This window comes from Poeciliopsis prolifica, unplaced genomic scaffold, assembly GCF_027474105.1.
Source record: "Poeciliopsis prolifica strain line A6 unplaced genomic scaffold, Auburn_PproV2 SCAFFOLD012, whole genome shotgun sequence".
Lineage (NCBI taxonomy): Eukaryota > Metazoa > Chordata > Actinopteri > Cyprinodontiformes > Poeciliidae > Poeciliopsis > Poeciliopsis prolifica.
Window position 1 is genome coordinate 2,391,158 of NW_026562387.1, and position 15,692 is coordinate 2,406,849.

Genomic DNA, 15,692 nt, shown 5'->3' on the forward strand with positions numbered 1-15,692 from the left:
ACAGCTGGTTGGTTGCCACGGGAGATTAAAGGATTTCTCAAATATGGATGAAAGAATCAAGGCAACACTTTGAGGAGGAAATAACATAACATGAAGCTCAGAAAAGTCAATTTTACATTATATTTCCCCTTCAAAACAGTCTGCAGTTAGCTTTCTAAAGTAATGTTGATTTTGCTCAGATGAACTTGACAAGACTCCACAGAAGTCTTCCAGAAAGTCATATACTTTATTCGCTTTTTTATCTGCATCACTTCCATTGTTGATTCCCGACATTTGGGCAATCTGGACTCATCAGGTCCTGCTCCCCACCCTCATACCCTCTGGTGGATTTTCAGGGCTTCAGCTGAGGTCAGCGCTTCTCATTTCAATAAACAGCCCTCTGATTGGCCAGCACCAGCAGACGGATGTTGCGCACACATCCAGCAGCAAACTCCTGGATCTCGTCGGTACCAGTAGCTATGAGCTGGAGCAGTGGCTGTGGGAGTGAAAAAAAGGACAGAAATTACTGGAAGGAGAAACACAGTGGACAAAGCCAACTTTGAAAAGAAATCAACCGTACGCAAATGTGTTTGAGAACATTTAGTGTCATCTTCTCACTGCTGCCACCGACCAGAAACGGCAGAACATCCACTCTTCGATGCATGCCTCACCAGAGGGCTTGCAGCTGCCTGCACACACACCTCTGCAGCTGGACGTTAAAACCCTGCGTGCGAACCACAGAAGTCGACAGCTTTTCTGCCGCTCCACAGGTCAAACTCTATCCCACTGTTAGTGGCTTGTGTAATGGATCTGGTTAGTTTTCATTGCGGAACAGCAGCTTTGGGCTTTACAGAAATCACCAGCTTTGGAAGTTTATTTTTGATTAAATACAACTCGCTTCAACGAGCTGCTAATGATGTGGAGGAAGCAGAAAAAACCCAAACTAAATGAAACACCACTGAGCAGCAGGTGTTTTTGGCCTCAGCTGTTCTTCCCGTTTCTTCTCTGAAATTCCTGCATCAAGTCTGCAGCCAGCAGTCGTGGAACCTAAACCAAAGTATATCTGTGCATAAACATGCTAAATCTGGTCAGTGTGAGCTGTGTGGTCTAATCACAATTTGATTATTGTGGATAGTCAAACATTACAACCCTGAGGTGAGCCCTGAGGCCTTCCTCCTCCTAAACACAACAAGACCCTGATAAAAACCCAGCTGAGACGTCTGAGGCTCTTTCAGGCTCCAGATATTGAGAATTTGTTCTCCAAGAAAGGAAACAAGATTGTGGGAAAGACTTCTGAGGTTCAACGTTTCTCCTGGTTTCAGTCAACACTAGCTGTGTTTCCTTTAAAAATGTGCACAAAACTTAATTTGCTGATGTTGAAACAAATAAATTTTGCAATTCCTGTGTTTTCGCTAAATGAGAAATGCAATCAAAAAATACACATTAATTGTTAACACAGCACCCCGCAATCCCAAAGAGTGGGGTGGGCCCACTAAGGGGGTCGCAGTACTGCTGGGAAGCAGCATGGATGAATGAAAAAAAACAAAGAAAAAGAAGCAGATCCACAAAAGTGTTTCATTGTCAAGATGGTTTGTAGTTTGTTTTGTTGCAACCAGAAGTGTGAAATAAACTTCAGTGGAGTTAGAAAACAAAATATGTTTATGTCTGGTTGAGCCAGTGTGCACAGATAATTTTTTTTTTCTTTTTTGCAGGAGATTTTATTGTAATCCATATGGGGGCCCAGAAAATCTTTGGGAGCCACACAGTGAGGAAAACATGATGCATCATGATTTTATTTATTTGGCAAATCATGATATTCCAACTACTTCTTGTCGTTTTTGTGGTTTGTGCCAGCGGCAACATCTGGTTGTTGATCATGTGACTCATGATGTGAAAAATGTGTTTCTAATGCAGTTTAATAAAAATCAATCTGTTTTTATGTGACCAAAGAAAAACCCACTTCCTTTTAATAGCAAAACGTTTTAGCAAATGATACTTTCAAAATGTAAGAAAAATTATTTTCAAAATGTCAAACTGAGCAATTATGTGGTCAATGGAAATGCAGCTACCGTCACATCCCTGTTCCTCAAGAGCAATGCAAGACAATAGACAGGACCAAACATAAACTCGAGATGAGAATTATTTATGACACATTTAGCAGGATTATTATTCCATTCATCAGAACTCCAGCAGCACATTTCCCTCCAGCAGCTCCAGAAAACATGCAGCTCCCTAAACAAGGCTCTTTAGTGAAAAACAGGATGCCTGAGAAGTGCCAGGGTTGCTTTATTTGCCAGCCTCATGGCGTTTTTCAGACGGGGCCAAATAAGGTCTCCTGAAGAGCTAAGCTAAGATAAGCACGTCTCTCTTTGCAGCCTTTCTTCCAGCTCCATCTCTCCCTCCCATCTGGGATCTCTGGGAATATAATCCAATCCTTATTAGACATTCCCTGACTGAAGGAACATCATCACTTACTCAGCGTTTGAAAACTGCAGCCGAGTTCTCAAGATGTTTCCAGTGAGTCCAGGGAGCTCCCCTGTCCAGCTTTCCCATGTTTTACACTCAACTGTGGAGGCAAACAGGACAGACAGACAGACGGCTGTGTTCAGCCAATATGAGGGGAACTTGGTGCAGAAATTCAGGTAAACAACATTCCCTGCAGCCTCCAGTCAGCCACAGATGCTGAGCTGCTTTTTCTGGGACTCCAAAGAGGAAAAGGAGGGAAAGTTTCAGGTTGAACCCAGAGTCTGTTAGAGCTGAACAACAAGAGGGACAGAAGCTTCAGTCAAAGGCTCTGAGACATTCCCCTGCTTGGATTTAAATTATGGTGGTCCTAGTAAAGCTGTAGCCACAGCTCCTGTATCATCAGCTCAGCACAGCCACAAGCTGAAAATAGCTTTTCTACTAACTGAAAGGAAACTAACTGAAAGGAAACTTGTGAGGCTGAATCTCCAGGTACTCCTGGGTCCTCTTTTGGCTCATTTTATCAAAGCTCCAGAAGAATTAAACATGAGAGAAGAATCAGATGAAAACACACCGTGCCAGGGTGAGAGGTGAACTCAGAGCAACTAAAGAGCAAACGTTTTTCTCATTTAGATTAGTAAAATCCTAAAATACACACCAGGACCTGGCAAAAGCTGCATTTTGGAAAACATTCAGCAGCAAATGACCAATAATTACGGTTTGCATTTAGTAATTTTCAGCAATTTCCTTCACAAAGCTTTGCTTATGAAAGAGGCTGTTTAACACAAGCAGTTGTCTGAATCCGTCTGAATGGATGTATGGCTTCAGCAAACAATTCCCAGGACTTTGGAGGCAACATGCAGGCCAGGAGGAAGGCAGCTTGATTTGATACACAACACAAAATGAGGCTCATCCAGAGGAAAGTGGGAGATTCTGAGAGCGCGGACATTAGATCAATCCAAGAGGCCAGTTTCTCTCTCAGGTGTTTTGGTTGGAGTGCATTTCCCCTGTGAAAAGCAGCCCCATCATTTCTGGTTGTTTTCATTATTTATCCAACAGGAGAAGAAAAAAGCTGTGGAGACGGACAAGCTCCCACTCAGAGTGTTTCCTCTGGACAGGTTAGTATCAGCATCCCTGTTCAGAAGAGCTGAGATGAACTTCAATCTGACCAATGAGGCGATCTGTGTTGTGTTTCCATGTCTGACATTCAGATAAACTGCTGCAGCTACAGGGTCTTTGGTGATTAAGCTCTTTAAAGTCCAAAAATACCTCCTGGTGAATTGTTACAACTCTGAGCTGCAACATTAATAACAAGCACACACACACACACACACACACACACACACACACACACACACACACACACACACACACACACACACACCAACACACACACACACACACACACACACACACACACACACTAAAATCAGGAGTGTTTCACACACCAACATGGACACATAAAGGAACGGTCCAGTTTTTGTTGCGGCTCAAACTCTAAGCACATTTGATTTCAGCAGCTTTTGTAAACTGGGTTGAAATCTTTGAGAACAGCTGAGGTCCAGTTCAGCTGACCCATCATGGCTGCTGCTTCTGAGTTCAAGTAAACCAGTTCAATGAACATGGGAACATCTGGCTTCAGCTGCAGAACCAGAGCCCAGTTTAGAGTCCAGTTGGTTCTGGGAGGCCGTTTCACACACTTGTGGTCACAGATGGATTTTTATGTGGTAGTTTTTCTGTAAAACCTCATTTAATGAAAGGATCAGAAAGCAAGGTTTTACCAACATGCTGAAACATGAACATTTGATCCTTCATGACAAGTCTTCCATCTATTTTACTGTGAGACACAAATAGAGTGTGCTGAGTTGAGCAGGAAAGTACAGAACTAGCTCCTTGTTGGAAGACATGATGGCCCCAATGAAAAGTCTGGTGGATGTAACTAACTGTGAGGAAAATAAACAGCACCATGGATGGGTTTCAGCCATTTCTCCATCAGTCCTGGGTCTGAAACATATTGCTGCTGCATTCTGCCCTGAGGTAGAGCAACAGCCCTTAGCAACAGTTGCCCCCAGCTACAGCCCTTTGCCTTGTGCTGCAATGGCATCTAGGGTCCAGTGTCGGGTTGGCACTTTGCACACACTGAGCTGTTTGCTTTTCTCAATTCCCATGATGGCTGGAAAGTGGAGGCTTGTTTCCACCGACTGTTTCTGCTCCATCGGTCAAAGGCTCTGAAAATAGTCTCAGCCTCTCAAAGTTTATTACTCTGTGTTTTTCACACATCACTGAAACAAGGGCGGCAGGAGACCAAAGCACAAATTCCTCAATGCAGCTATGCATTGTGAAACAAACTTGAAACTGGAAATGAGCAACGAATTAGGACTTAATGAAGACGAAGGTATCCAGTCTAAGAGAAAGCCCAACTGACCTCGACGACTCCTTCCTCATGCATGGTGATGATGTTGTTGGGGTCCTTGGACAGTTGGTAAAGGGCCATGGTTGAGTTAAGGAGGAGTAAAGTGTCGTTGGACTCCAGGTAATGAACCAGGGGCCCAACGGCTCCATGTTCACCAAAGCATGCCCTGTTGGAGCCCCACATGCAGCAGTGGCCGATGGCATCGGCCAGGTGGCAGCGAAGTCTGACATCAGTCTGCAGAGAGGAGAACAGGAAGAAATTCTTGACCAACAACTGATATCTGAAGAACCTGCAAGCAAAACACCAACTAAACTTCACCCTGACTGTAAACTGACAGAATCTATTCAGAGAGTAAAAGCTGGTTTGTTGTCAGTAGTGACATGTTCTTACTGTCTTAGACAGTTTGGCCAGTAGGGGGACAACCCCGCGATCAGAAAGGACGCCCAGGATCTCCTTGTCTTTGGCGAGTTTGGCGATGACAGCACAAATGCTCGTCAACACCTCGTTGCTTGGTGACTTCAGTAACTGAATGATCAGCTTCAGTCCACCAATCAGGAAGAGAACCATTTCCCCGGCGTCCTGCAGACACAGAGACACATTAGCTGCTGCTCAGTGAAGGTCAACGCAGAAGACGATGCAAAGGAGGGACAGTGATGTGGAAAAGGAGAGGAGGGCAGGTTAAGTTGACCACATTTAATAAGTCTGGATGAAGAACTGGAATCAGTATAAAACTATCCTGCAATTTCTTTAGTTTGTTGACCTTTCCTCTCCTACTATGAATAAAGTTGTAATACGACAACTTTATTCTCTTAAGGTGTTTAAGGTTATTTTTAGTGGTTGAAACCTACTTGCTGTATTTGGTCTCCAATTAGCTAGCAAATGTTTTAAAGTGTTAAATCAACCAAAGCGCTTTCCTATAAAAAAAAAAAACATGCGGTTTACGTGACGTAATTGGAGTAGAATGGACCCTAACAACTGCAGTCTAATAGTTGAACTCAAAGAGGCTTTTTTTGCTCAGGTCTGGTTGAAACATGTTTATGTGCGGCTGTTCAGACTGCAATTGCTCTGGAAATGGCAACAACAGAAAAAGGAAAGACAACAACGAAGCCAGAGACCCAGCTTTGACCTAGAGGAGGGTCGGTGGACCAAGTTATTCAATTTTCCACTATCTATTAGCCAAACTGTATGCATGTTTATTATTTATCTATCTTATCTTGGTAGATATATTTCCATGAAAAGATCTAAAGATCTGTAAATGTAAAGATATAGTTGCAAAATTCTCTTAGTTAGCACTGCAGTTAGCATTCCCAGGTCTGTGTACATGTTTTCCATTCCAAAATCTGTTCTTCTACTATTTAAAGTGATCTCTGATTGCTATGTTGTCAATAGTCCTGACTTCTGGTTCACCTGTGAGCCTTCAATCTTAAACATACAGCGAATGTCATGCTTGTAATTGGTCACCTCCTTCGGTCTTATTCAATGCTTTTAGCTGCACCATCCAGAACGCTCTCCTCTGTCTACGTCACTAACGGTTGTCACTAGGGGGCGCTATTTTGAGGCGGAGCAGGAAGCAGATTAGGCAGAGGAGGTACTAATACCTTATATTTTGAAATATGGGCAACTTTTGCCACATAAGTTTAAATTTCAGACGTGTGACAATACAATGTGAAAGTGAAAAGATGTTCTTTAATGTTGTGACTATTTTCAAATGGCCTATTTTGTATTTGTATTTTATTTTTCCTTAGAATGGCTCTCATACTCTATCGTATCAGCATTGGGTCACTTTTTAAAAACCCAATGTACCATATCATTGCCATAGAACAAAACATTAATGTGGCTCAGTATGTAATATTCAGACCTTTGAAAACGCAGCTGAAATTTCTTTCAATGCAATAATTATGGGCAACTGGATGAAGATCACAAAGTCTGCTGCAGCGCAGTCTGTTTCAATATCATCCACTTGTCAGGAGTTGATACATGGTTCTGTGCTGCTGACAAGAAAAATCAATTGATTTTCTTAATTTTTCTGGTTAAATCAAGAACTGGATGTACATTAGTGTTCTCCCCTCCACCAGGGAGAGCTGGGATCAGGAGTCAGTGCAGTGTATGGGCCCTGTGATGCCATGCCAGAGGATGAGGCGTGTGCACAGTGCAGGCCAGTGAGGGAGCTGCTAGGGCCAAAGACCCCCCGACACACAGGAAGCTTTTCCTCAGGAATACTGATGATGGCTGGCTGGGAGTCCCTGACAGAGGAAGCTCTCTCAAGCCACCAGCTGCCACAGACTACCCAGAATCCCTTCCATGCCCCCGAGGGGCCCCCAGTTCTTAAGGCTGCTGCATTAAGAGGATGCACTTAGAAAGACATTTGTTGCCAACCTCCCTCTCACGATCAAATAAAATAGAAAACACATTATCTGTTGTGTTTGATATGAAGCTGAGCTCAGAAGAACGCTCTGAGGCTCTTCTCTGGACCAATCAGACTTCTAGGACTTACACTGCTCACATGCAGTGTAAGTCCTAGAACCTCATCATGTGGAACTGAGAGGGGTCTGTTTATTTGATTGGAAGGACCTGCTGCTCTGTAGTTTGGCTCATTTTACTGAATAAAATCAGTTCCAGTAAATAACCTACAGACAGTTAGCGTAGCTCCTGTAGATATATGTGTCTGCAGAGCAGCAACATCACTGCATGAAGTATTAGAACTATGCAATCATACCACTGTTCTGTCATAAATTTACAACCAATCTGCTAACTCAAACATTTTGGGTTTTCATCTAAACAAAGACGGCAGTAAAGCAGTTGGATCGGGTTCAGCTCATCACTGCCTCGTCCCATAAAACACCAAGAAACTGTCTTTATGTAGCTCCCTCAATCCAGGAATGCAGATCTCCAAATAACACCTGTTGTTGAGAAGAGAAGGGTAAAACCACAACCTTGCTAATATGTTTATGACTGATTGAGCGGGTCGGATCGGTCTGTTCTGATTGAATGTCTTAAAATTTTGCACAATTTCACTTCTAATGTAACAAAACAGCTCCATATAAACTGAGCTAATGTCTGACAAATGATGTTCCAGCAGATGGTCTGGAGTTTATATTGTAGTCACAGATATATTATATCATGCAGTGTTAATGTCAGTTATAGTGATGTCTAAATGCAGGTAAGATCTTCTGTTTTCATGACAGAAAATCGACCAACAAAAGATCTTAATGTTGAAGTAAACATAGCAGCTAACATGATATAAACAGTATTTATGGTCATGTAGTTTGTTCCAGTTTCATAGTGATTTTATTGGAGAAGTGGCTTCACAGAAGCTGCATGGGCCACCATGCAGGAAGGAAATCAGAGCCACAGGATATTACAGTCTTTCTCTCAGTCTGTTCCTCACTTCATCAATCCCAGTGAGCCAAGGAAGCTCCTCTGCTTCATATTAGCCCAGGGTTTATGTAAGCCCCTGCTGACACAGCTCTGCCTCTGCTGACGTCCCAGCAGAAGCAGCAGCTTGAGAGACAAGCTGGGTGACAGAAACAAGCTTCTGCCTTCTGACTGAGACAACCTTTTAATGAGAAATCTATGACTGATAAATGTCTGGACCAGACGTGTTTAAGAGGCAAACGCTCTGCATAGATGAGAAACAATGATGGACTTCATTTCTCCCAGATCTACAAAAATGTATCTTTACTGTACCTTTGCATTCTCGATGCACGGACAAATGGCCCATGCAGCACTAGCCTGAACTTCTGCATTAGGGTTCTTTAGCAGTGACCACACCAGGCGGACTCCATCAAGATGGTCAATGGTTCTGAGGGAAACACACAGAATCATTTCATTGTAGAATCAAATCAAAGTGAAGATTTGGCTCCATCAGGCCGACCTGAAGCAGATTTAACAATGACTAAAACTAAACAGCATGGAAGCAGAAGCTGATTTCAGCACTTTTTATTCCCACTTAGATCTTTTGCAGGGTCTCTGTCCCACCCACTCTCAACTCACTTTCCACAAAAATGTCAGAAAAGCTCAGGTCAGAGGTCAACCTGCACTCATCTGGATCTGGTTCTTCCTGCATGGATTTGTAAATAGATGCTGAGTCAAACTTTGACTTTATGTTTTGCCAAAACTATGTGTTTTGGCAAACATGGGAAAGGAGTTCTGTTTGACTCCTTTCCAAGACAAACAGAACCAGAGACAGGTGGCTCCGTATTTCAGAAAGTGTCAGTGAATTTTTCTGAAGCAGCAGTTTGATTTCATCTCATGGTTTCAAACTGGAGTTGCCTCTGAAAGGTCAAAGATTTACACCACAGACCCTCCATTGTCTGCTATAAAAACATGAAACGTGTTCCCCATGTGTGCTTCAACTAACAAAGCCCACACTGATGCTGTCATAATGACCTAAACACTCCCTAATCACAATGTCTTCATGACTGCAATGAGCGGACGCTCGTCAGGGACATCCTCTGCTCCATCTGTCTTCTTTCTGCACAGAAATCAGTCCAGAGGGATCAGAACATCAGGCTCCAGTCTGCAGGCCTTTCAGTCCACGACCAAAATCTAAAATGAAGTTTCATATCATCCTCCAAAACGTTCCATCTTCCCATGGTGCAGCTAGGAAACAGATTACAATGAAGCTGCAGTTGACAGTGACGGATTAGAGGGGAGACCACAGACCTGGAAGACATTAAAAATCCGTCTTCACGCTTGTTCTTCCACTGGACTCACTGGAGGAAGTGTGATGTCATTGACCACACACTGCCTACTGGTGGAGAATGAAAACAAACAGGAGGTTCTGATGGAAAACCGGGAAGTGATCATGGAGCTCTCATGAGCTTTGAATGATGAGAGAAGAACTGTGGTGACCAGCAGAAGGTCTGATCTGAGAACTGAAACCTTATTGGTCAAACGATGTCCAGCAGGGACAAACATGTTGCAGCTGATTGGGTTTTAGCACACATCATCTAAAACTGGTAATCTGACAAACATTTCTGTCAGTTCTGGTTTGAAATAAGTATCTACTGTGAGTTATGCTAATTGCTCTGCAAACAACTCATCATGTGTGGAAACAAGCCATCGGGCCAAACATCCACACAAAGGTTGTTTGAATAAGAGCTCTGTTGACAGATGGAGGATGACAGACTGGATGATCTGCTGCAAAAATGTAGAGTGAGAGAACATGGAGAACATGATGATCTGATGTAATAGATGTCTCTGGATGTGTAAAGTTTACCACAGTCAGCAGCTAACTAACACCATAAACTCACAGGTTCAGTGATATTTCTGCCCAATGATAATTAAGGCGGCTCTTATAGTCTGGAACAGGTTTATAAAAGCAATGAGGCGCAGATGGAAGCTCCATGATGCTTGAGGTTAAATGCAGAGAGAAAGCCACCGCTCTAGACTGCTTCTCTGGGTTTTCCAGCCATGGAGTTTTGGACGGGGCAGGGCGTTAGGCACGTTAGTCTGAGAGGCTCAGCGACCGCATGGCTTCAGTAAAACACTGAGAATGAAACCACAACCATATTTAACACAGCAGCTACAATAAATAAGCTTTTAAAATCGGTCATTGGGCTAAGGATGAAAGAGACGCCTACCTGCACAGCTCCCACTGAAAACTACAGGAATCTTTCTGAGCAGCAGCCCAGGACAGGTTAATGAGGCTGTGTTTACATCCTACAATTAGTCTCATTTCCTTGTAAAAACACATGACATCAATAAACAGCCAGGAGTGAGTTTGGACTGATTCACTGACTATGGAAATAAGCCACTAATCACATTTTAACAGGCGCCTCATGGACATACTGTAAATATAAGTAGAGCACGAAACATTGAAAAGAAAGAAATAAACTTACACCACGTTTTTCTTTTCTGTGGCACAAGCTCCAACAGCCTTTGCTACATTTACAAGCAGAGCCTGGTTAAATGACACAGAGCAGATGATGGATCAATAAAGGAATGAGTTTGAACTGCAGGAAGAACCAATGTTATATACCTGGTTTGTTCCATTGAGCAGGTTAATGAGAGCCCTTATGCCCCCACCGTTGCAGATGACGGCCTTGTTAGCTTGTATCTGAGCAAACTGTCCAGAGCTCCCACTACATTGACCAGGACCTCTTCAGGCTGATCAGTCAGCAGACCAATCAGGATCTGCAGAGCTTTGTGCTCCTGGAAGCTTTGAGGGAACAACAAGAAGAAAAGACTGCATTAGAATTTAATTAAGTTGCTTTGAATCATTTATTACAGAAACTGGACAACTAACATGGACTAAACGTCAATTCAACAGATCTTGTTGCTCTTGAGAGAGAAGACAAAACTGTGAAACAAAAGTAAAACTAGTTTAGTTTTTAACCCAGAGGCCAAATTTATGAGAGATTCTAATGATCCAGTGATTTAACAGCCAGACTAACAGTGTGTCTCCTGAGTCTCCTCTGTACAGAGCAACATGATCATCAGATGACTGGGTCAAAGGTAAAGATTGTTTTCCCTTCAGTAACATCAGCATCTTGCTGTAACTCAGCAGGACAAGTTTTCCCACGGCTCCTCACAGCCGTCCCTCGTCTTCGCTTTGCAGCACCAAACCTTGGAAACTCTTCCTTCGTCTTTAATTGTGTGATTTTGCCTTGTTTGCCTTCACTATAGAATAGTAAACTATAGTCGACATTCAGAAAGGATACACTGTGGTTCCACTAAAACCTCAGCAACCCTCTGGTGCACAGTTCATTTCTCTGGCAGTTTTTATTCCCAGTTACGGTTGCTGGCATCATAGCCTGTAAGCTATTGTAGACGGCTAAGGTCATTTGGTTCTGGGCAGGGTCCACTGAACCACAGCCTCTTCTTCAGAGTGAAAACATTGCTATTGAACTTCAGTCCAGTTCAGCATCGTGAACAACAATGGTCTTCCTCCATCATCTGAGGTATCACCTACAGCTCACTACTCTACAATGATCTTGTTTTGATAAATCAACACTGTGTCAAGTCTATTTCTGTCAGGTCCAGCTGAGGTAATTGTTTTCTGGCAGGAGTAACTTGACACAAAGCTGCCTGAAGCAGCTCCGACTGAAAACACAGGCCTCTACATGGCTGGAGGATCATAAAGCATGTTAGAGCAGACAGGAACCACAGAGGAGCTTCTGTGTGAGCAACACGTTTTCATCTGCAGTCTTTTCTTCACCAATTCATCATTACAGAGAATTCATTTTTTACCGTGATGACTATGAGCTTCAGAAAAGGTCCAAGTGATATTAAGACGTTTCAGGGACCCTGAGATCTCAAGCAACGGCCACAGAAAGCCGACAATCATTAAATTAATGAGGAATATAAGAAACAGATCAATCAATCAGAGCACAGACTAACATGGGGGAACGCTGAGCTGCAGTCGGATAAAGAGAAGAATCATTTAAAGAGGAGATTATGTTCTGCTCATGGTCGGCCTGCAGCAGAACTAAGATGGAAGGAAGCCAGGATCTGGAAGCAAACTTCACACTCTTGACCCAACCATTGCTGCTCTGGCAAACACACTCCAAGACTTGGCAGTCTCCACCTTTTCACTGCAAACTTATTGCCTCAGCCTTTTGTTAAGTCCTTTACAGCATTTCTGTGTGTCTATAACACCTCTGTCCACAGACCCAAGAGGCCACATCTGGACACAACTAAAAATCTCAACTAAATGTTTCACTGTTTCTCAGTCCTCAGATTTTATTCAGAGCTTTGTCCTTGGTTCAGTGGAGGCCTTTAAAAAGTACAAACTGTGACAATGAGCTTTTTACACATTTATAGTTGAGAACATCAACCGTTTCTCATTTCATTCCTTCATTAAATCAGAAGGTTTAACATTTGCTGCTACTTGTCTCAAATCCACAAGACTCCTTACTGTCTAGATCTGATAAATCAGTCACTAAAGCAAGACTGAATCCTGTCTGCAGGAAGATGAATTTAACTTCATCAAAGACAGAATACTCCAGTTATTGTTGCAGTCTAAAATCTTCCAAAAGGATTTCTCTTCACTTGTCGGCCTGTGACAGATTCCGTAAAGAGGGCGGGGCCTTAAAACCTTGTTTGACTAGCAGCCTCTTTTTTCCCGACAGTAATGCTTTACCTGCTTCATTCATATTCTGATCAAAGACTCAATAATCCTGAGAGAACAAAAACAAATCCACATTAACACATCTGCACAGCATTGTGCTGGTTTCCTCTCAAAAAGTTGGCCATGTTAGCAAACAGTCCGAAATTGTGCAAGATGAGAGCGCTTTTATTCTGAAAGGTTTTTAAAACGCTGAACGAGCCTTAAGTGACTGGTTCAGTTCAGTACAAGAGAAAGCAAAGTGTTCTTACCATTTCTAACTGAGTTGTTACTAAATGTGACGACGATTGATTCATAGATCATATCATTCCTATTAGAGTTATTATTAGTAATAGGGTAAATATTTTACCTCGTAACAGTGTGACAGGATTATGTTTGGAGGAGTGTGTGTGTCATGGCACTGAATGTGTTAAAATGCCACATTTTCTAACAAGAAGCTGCTTCATCAATCTCACCAAGTTGGGTCGGTTCTGATCCAGGAAGTGATGACAGATCCTTCTGAGAGCTGCTGAGAACTTTTCTTCTTACTTTTAGAGCCTCACAGCAGTTTTGAGCAAACATTGTTTTACATTTTCAAAAGTTCTTTGACACCATTTCACTTCAGCTGAAGCCTTCAGCTTCATATTTGTTACCATAACATATTTAAAGGACAACAACAGAAGAAGTTGCAGATTGATGAATGTGTTTCTGTTGCATTAAATCACTGCATGTGGGTTCCTCATTACACTCTCAGAGTCACCCCGAAGAACAAAATAAATTCACATCAGTCCGTCTGTCAAGGTCTGAGTAGTGGGAATGTTTAAGACTGCCAGGACTCAGTCTGAGAGTTTTGTTTATTTTAGAGGGAAAAATACTGACTTAAAACTCATTTGACACTTAAGTCTGAGTCAGGAACTATTCCAACCATCCTAAATGACACTTCAATAAATCTAGCCTTACATGACTAATGAATAAAGGTCCCATCAGCTCTCTAACATTAAAAATGTCTCCAGGCTGATTTCACTGTGATCCCGATGGGTGGAGTTCTGATGGGCCTTAAATGACATGACTGAGGCCTGTAAAGTCCGCACATCTGCCTGATTCATTGTTAACAGAGGAAAGACTGAAATCTAAAAGTAAACACATCAAAGATCAGAGCTGATACAATCTGAACAAAGTCTGAACATTTTACACCAATATTCTCTTTCACTGCATAAACCGAGAAAGGATCTGACAGAGGAGAGTGGAAACAATGACACAGTGAGTCGTGACTAAATAACGGCTGCATATAAAACTCACATATTTACTGATGGCACAGAGCTCCAGCAGGCTAAATCTCCTGTTCTGGATCCATTGTGTTAATTCTTTACACACTGAGGAACTGTTGTGAAGCACATCAGCTCAGCAAGCACAGGCTCCAAAGTTTATTGGCACATGGGGATAAAATGTCTAATTCTTATTAAACCTCTTTCACACAGAACTGTATGAAACGCTGTTCCAGTGAGCAGGTAGAAATTTGCTGAAGTCATTTTGATCTGTTATCCCCCCAAAAAAAATCACAAAAACAAAGGCAGAGGACATGTGTTCTTTATGTCTAACATGATGCTTTCACATGACTCCAGGTGGGACAATAAATAGTAAAGATGTGTGCATACATAGCTACGTTCTCCATGCTGATTGAACACTTCCAAATGGCCCCGGTGGCAGCAGCCAGCAGCTGTTTGTTCTCTGCTTTAGAGAGCAGCGACACCAGAGGCTGCAGGCCGTGGTGGTTCCGGACCAGATCCCGGGTCAGTTTGTCCTCTGCACACTGTGAAACAAACAAGAGATCTGAGAGAGATGTGCAGTCTGGCTCTATTCAGAAGCACAGAGATCAGGTGTTTGTTTCAATGAAGGGCTTCTGTCCAAATAAAGTAATTCAAGACAGAAACCCAAGTACCTTAAAGATTGCACTGGCACAAAGCATCTGGAGCTCCTCATTGTCACTGCTCAAGTTTTTCACCAAGTCCTTCACCATCCCTTCACTTTCAATAGCAACCCTGTAGCTTTTCTGTAGGAACAGAAAAACACAACAAAACGACACAAGCATGCATAAATATTCAAATACATTGTTTCCTATACATGCTTAAACATCATCAAAAGTCTTTAATTTTTTTAAATAAAAATTTTAAATAAAAATTTATCTTGATCTACTTTTTCTTTACTTCTTAATAATAATTGTCAGTTGAAATGTCATCGAATCTGAAGCAAACATCAAACACGTTCATCATTTAAACGTCACTGTGAACGCTCTGTCGTTTCTTGACCTTTCAAGCTGCCTGCTGGACACTGTGTGCTCACCTTGAAGCTGACAAAGTCCTCCACCATTTAAAACTGACGATTTAACCAATAGCTTTAAATGTCATCCTTGATCCAAACTGCAGCCAGAGACTGACTGCTGAACTGAACGTCTCCAGCACACAGGGAGAAACATTTCATCTAAGGAGTCAGAATGTCCTGTTTTTAAAGTTTACACTAAAAGAAAGTTTTAAATGTTGTAGATTTTCGTCATTAAAATGTCAAATAACTTCCACATTGGACGTTCATTGTGCAAACATTTTTTTCCTCAGCTCCTGGTACCTGGTTCCACTAATCACCTCCTAAGCTTTGTAAGTCTGCCAGTTTCTTACAAAGCTACTGGCAGATTAAGCTGTAGCTTTGTCTTCTTTGTCACACCTGTTTCCAGCCTTGATATTTGTCATTTTGTCAACTCTATTTTTAGATTTTGTAACACCATGATTTTCCTGT

The 15,692-nt window shown here is 42.3% G+C and overlaps 1 protein-coding gene across 1 annotated transcript in view; it reads right to left on the bottom strand.

The window, feature by feature from the left end:
- Nucleotides 1-205: 205 nt before the first annotated feature.
- Nucleotides 206-15,692, bottom strand: part of LOC129364965 (outer dynein arm-docking complex subunit 2-like) — a 31,347-nt gene continuing 15,860 nt past the window's right edge. Inside the window, 9 exon segments of the mRNA XM_055037924.1 lie at nt 206-475; nt 4,868-5,089; nt 5,246-5,434; nt 8,543-8,657; nt 10,699-10,760; nt 10,839-10,933; nt 10,936-11,018; nt 14,561-14,715; nt 14,845-14,955. Coding sequence (XP_054893899.1) covers nt 365-475; nt 4,868-5,089; nt 5,246-5,434; nt 8,543-8,657; nt 10,699-10,760; nt 10,839-10,933; nt 10,936-11,018; nt 14,561-14,715; nt 14,845-14,955 — 1,143 coding nt within the window. The 3' untranslated portion in view covers nt 206-364.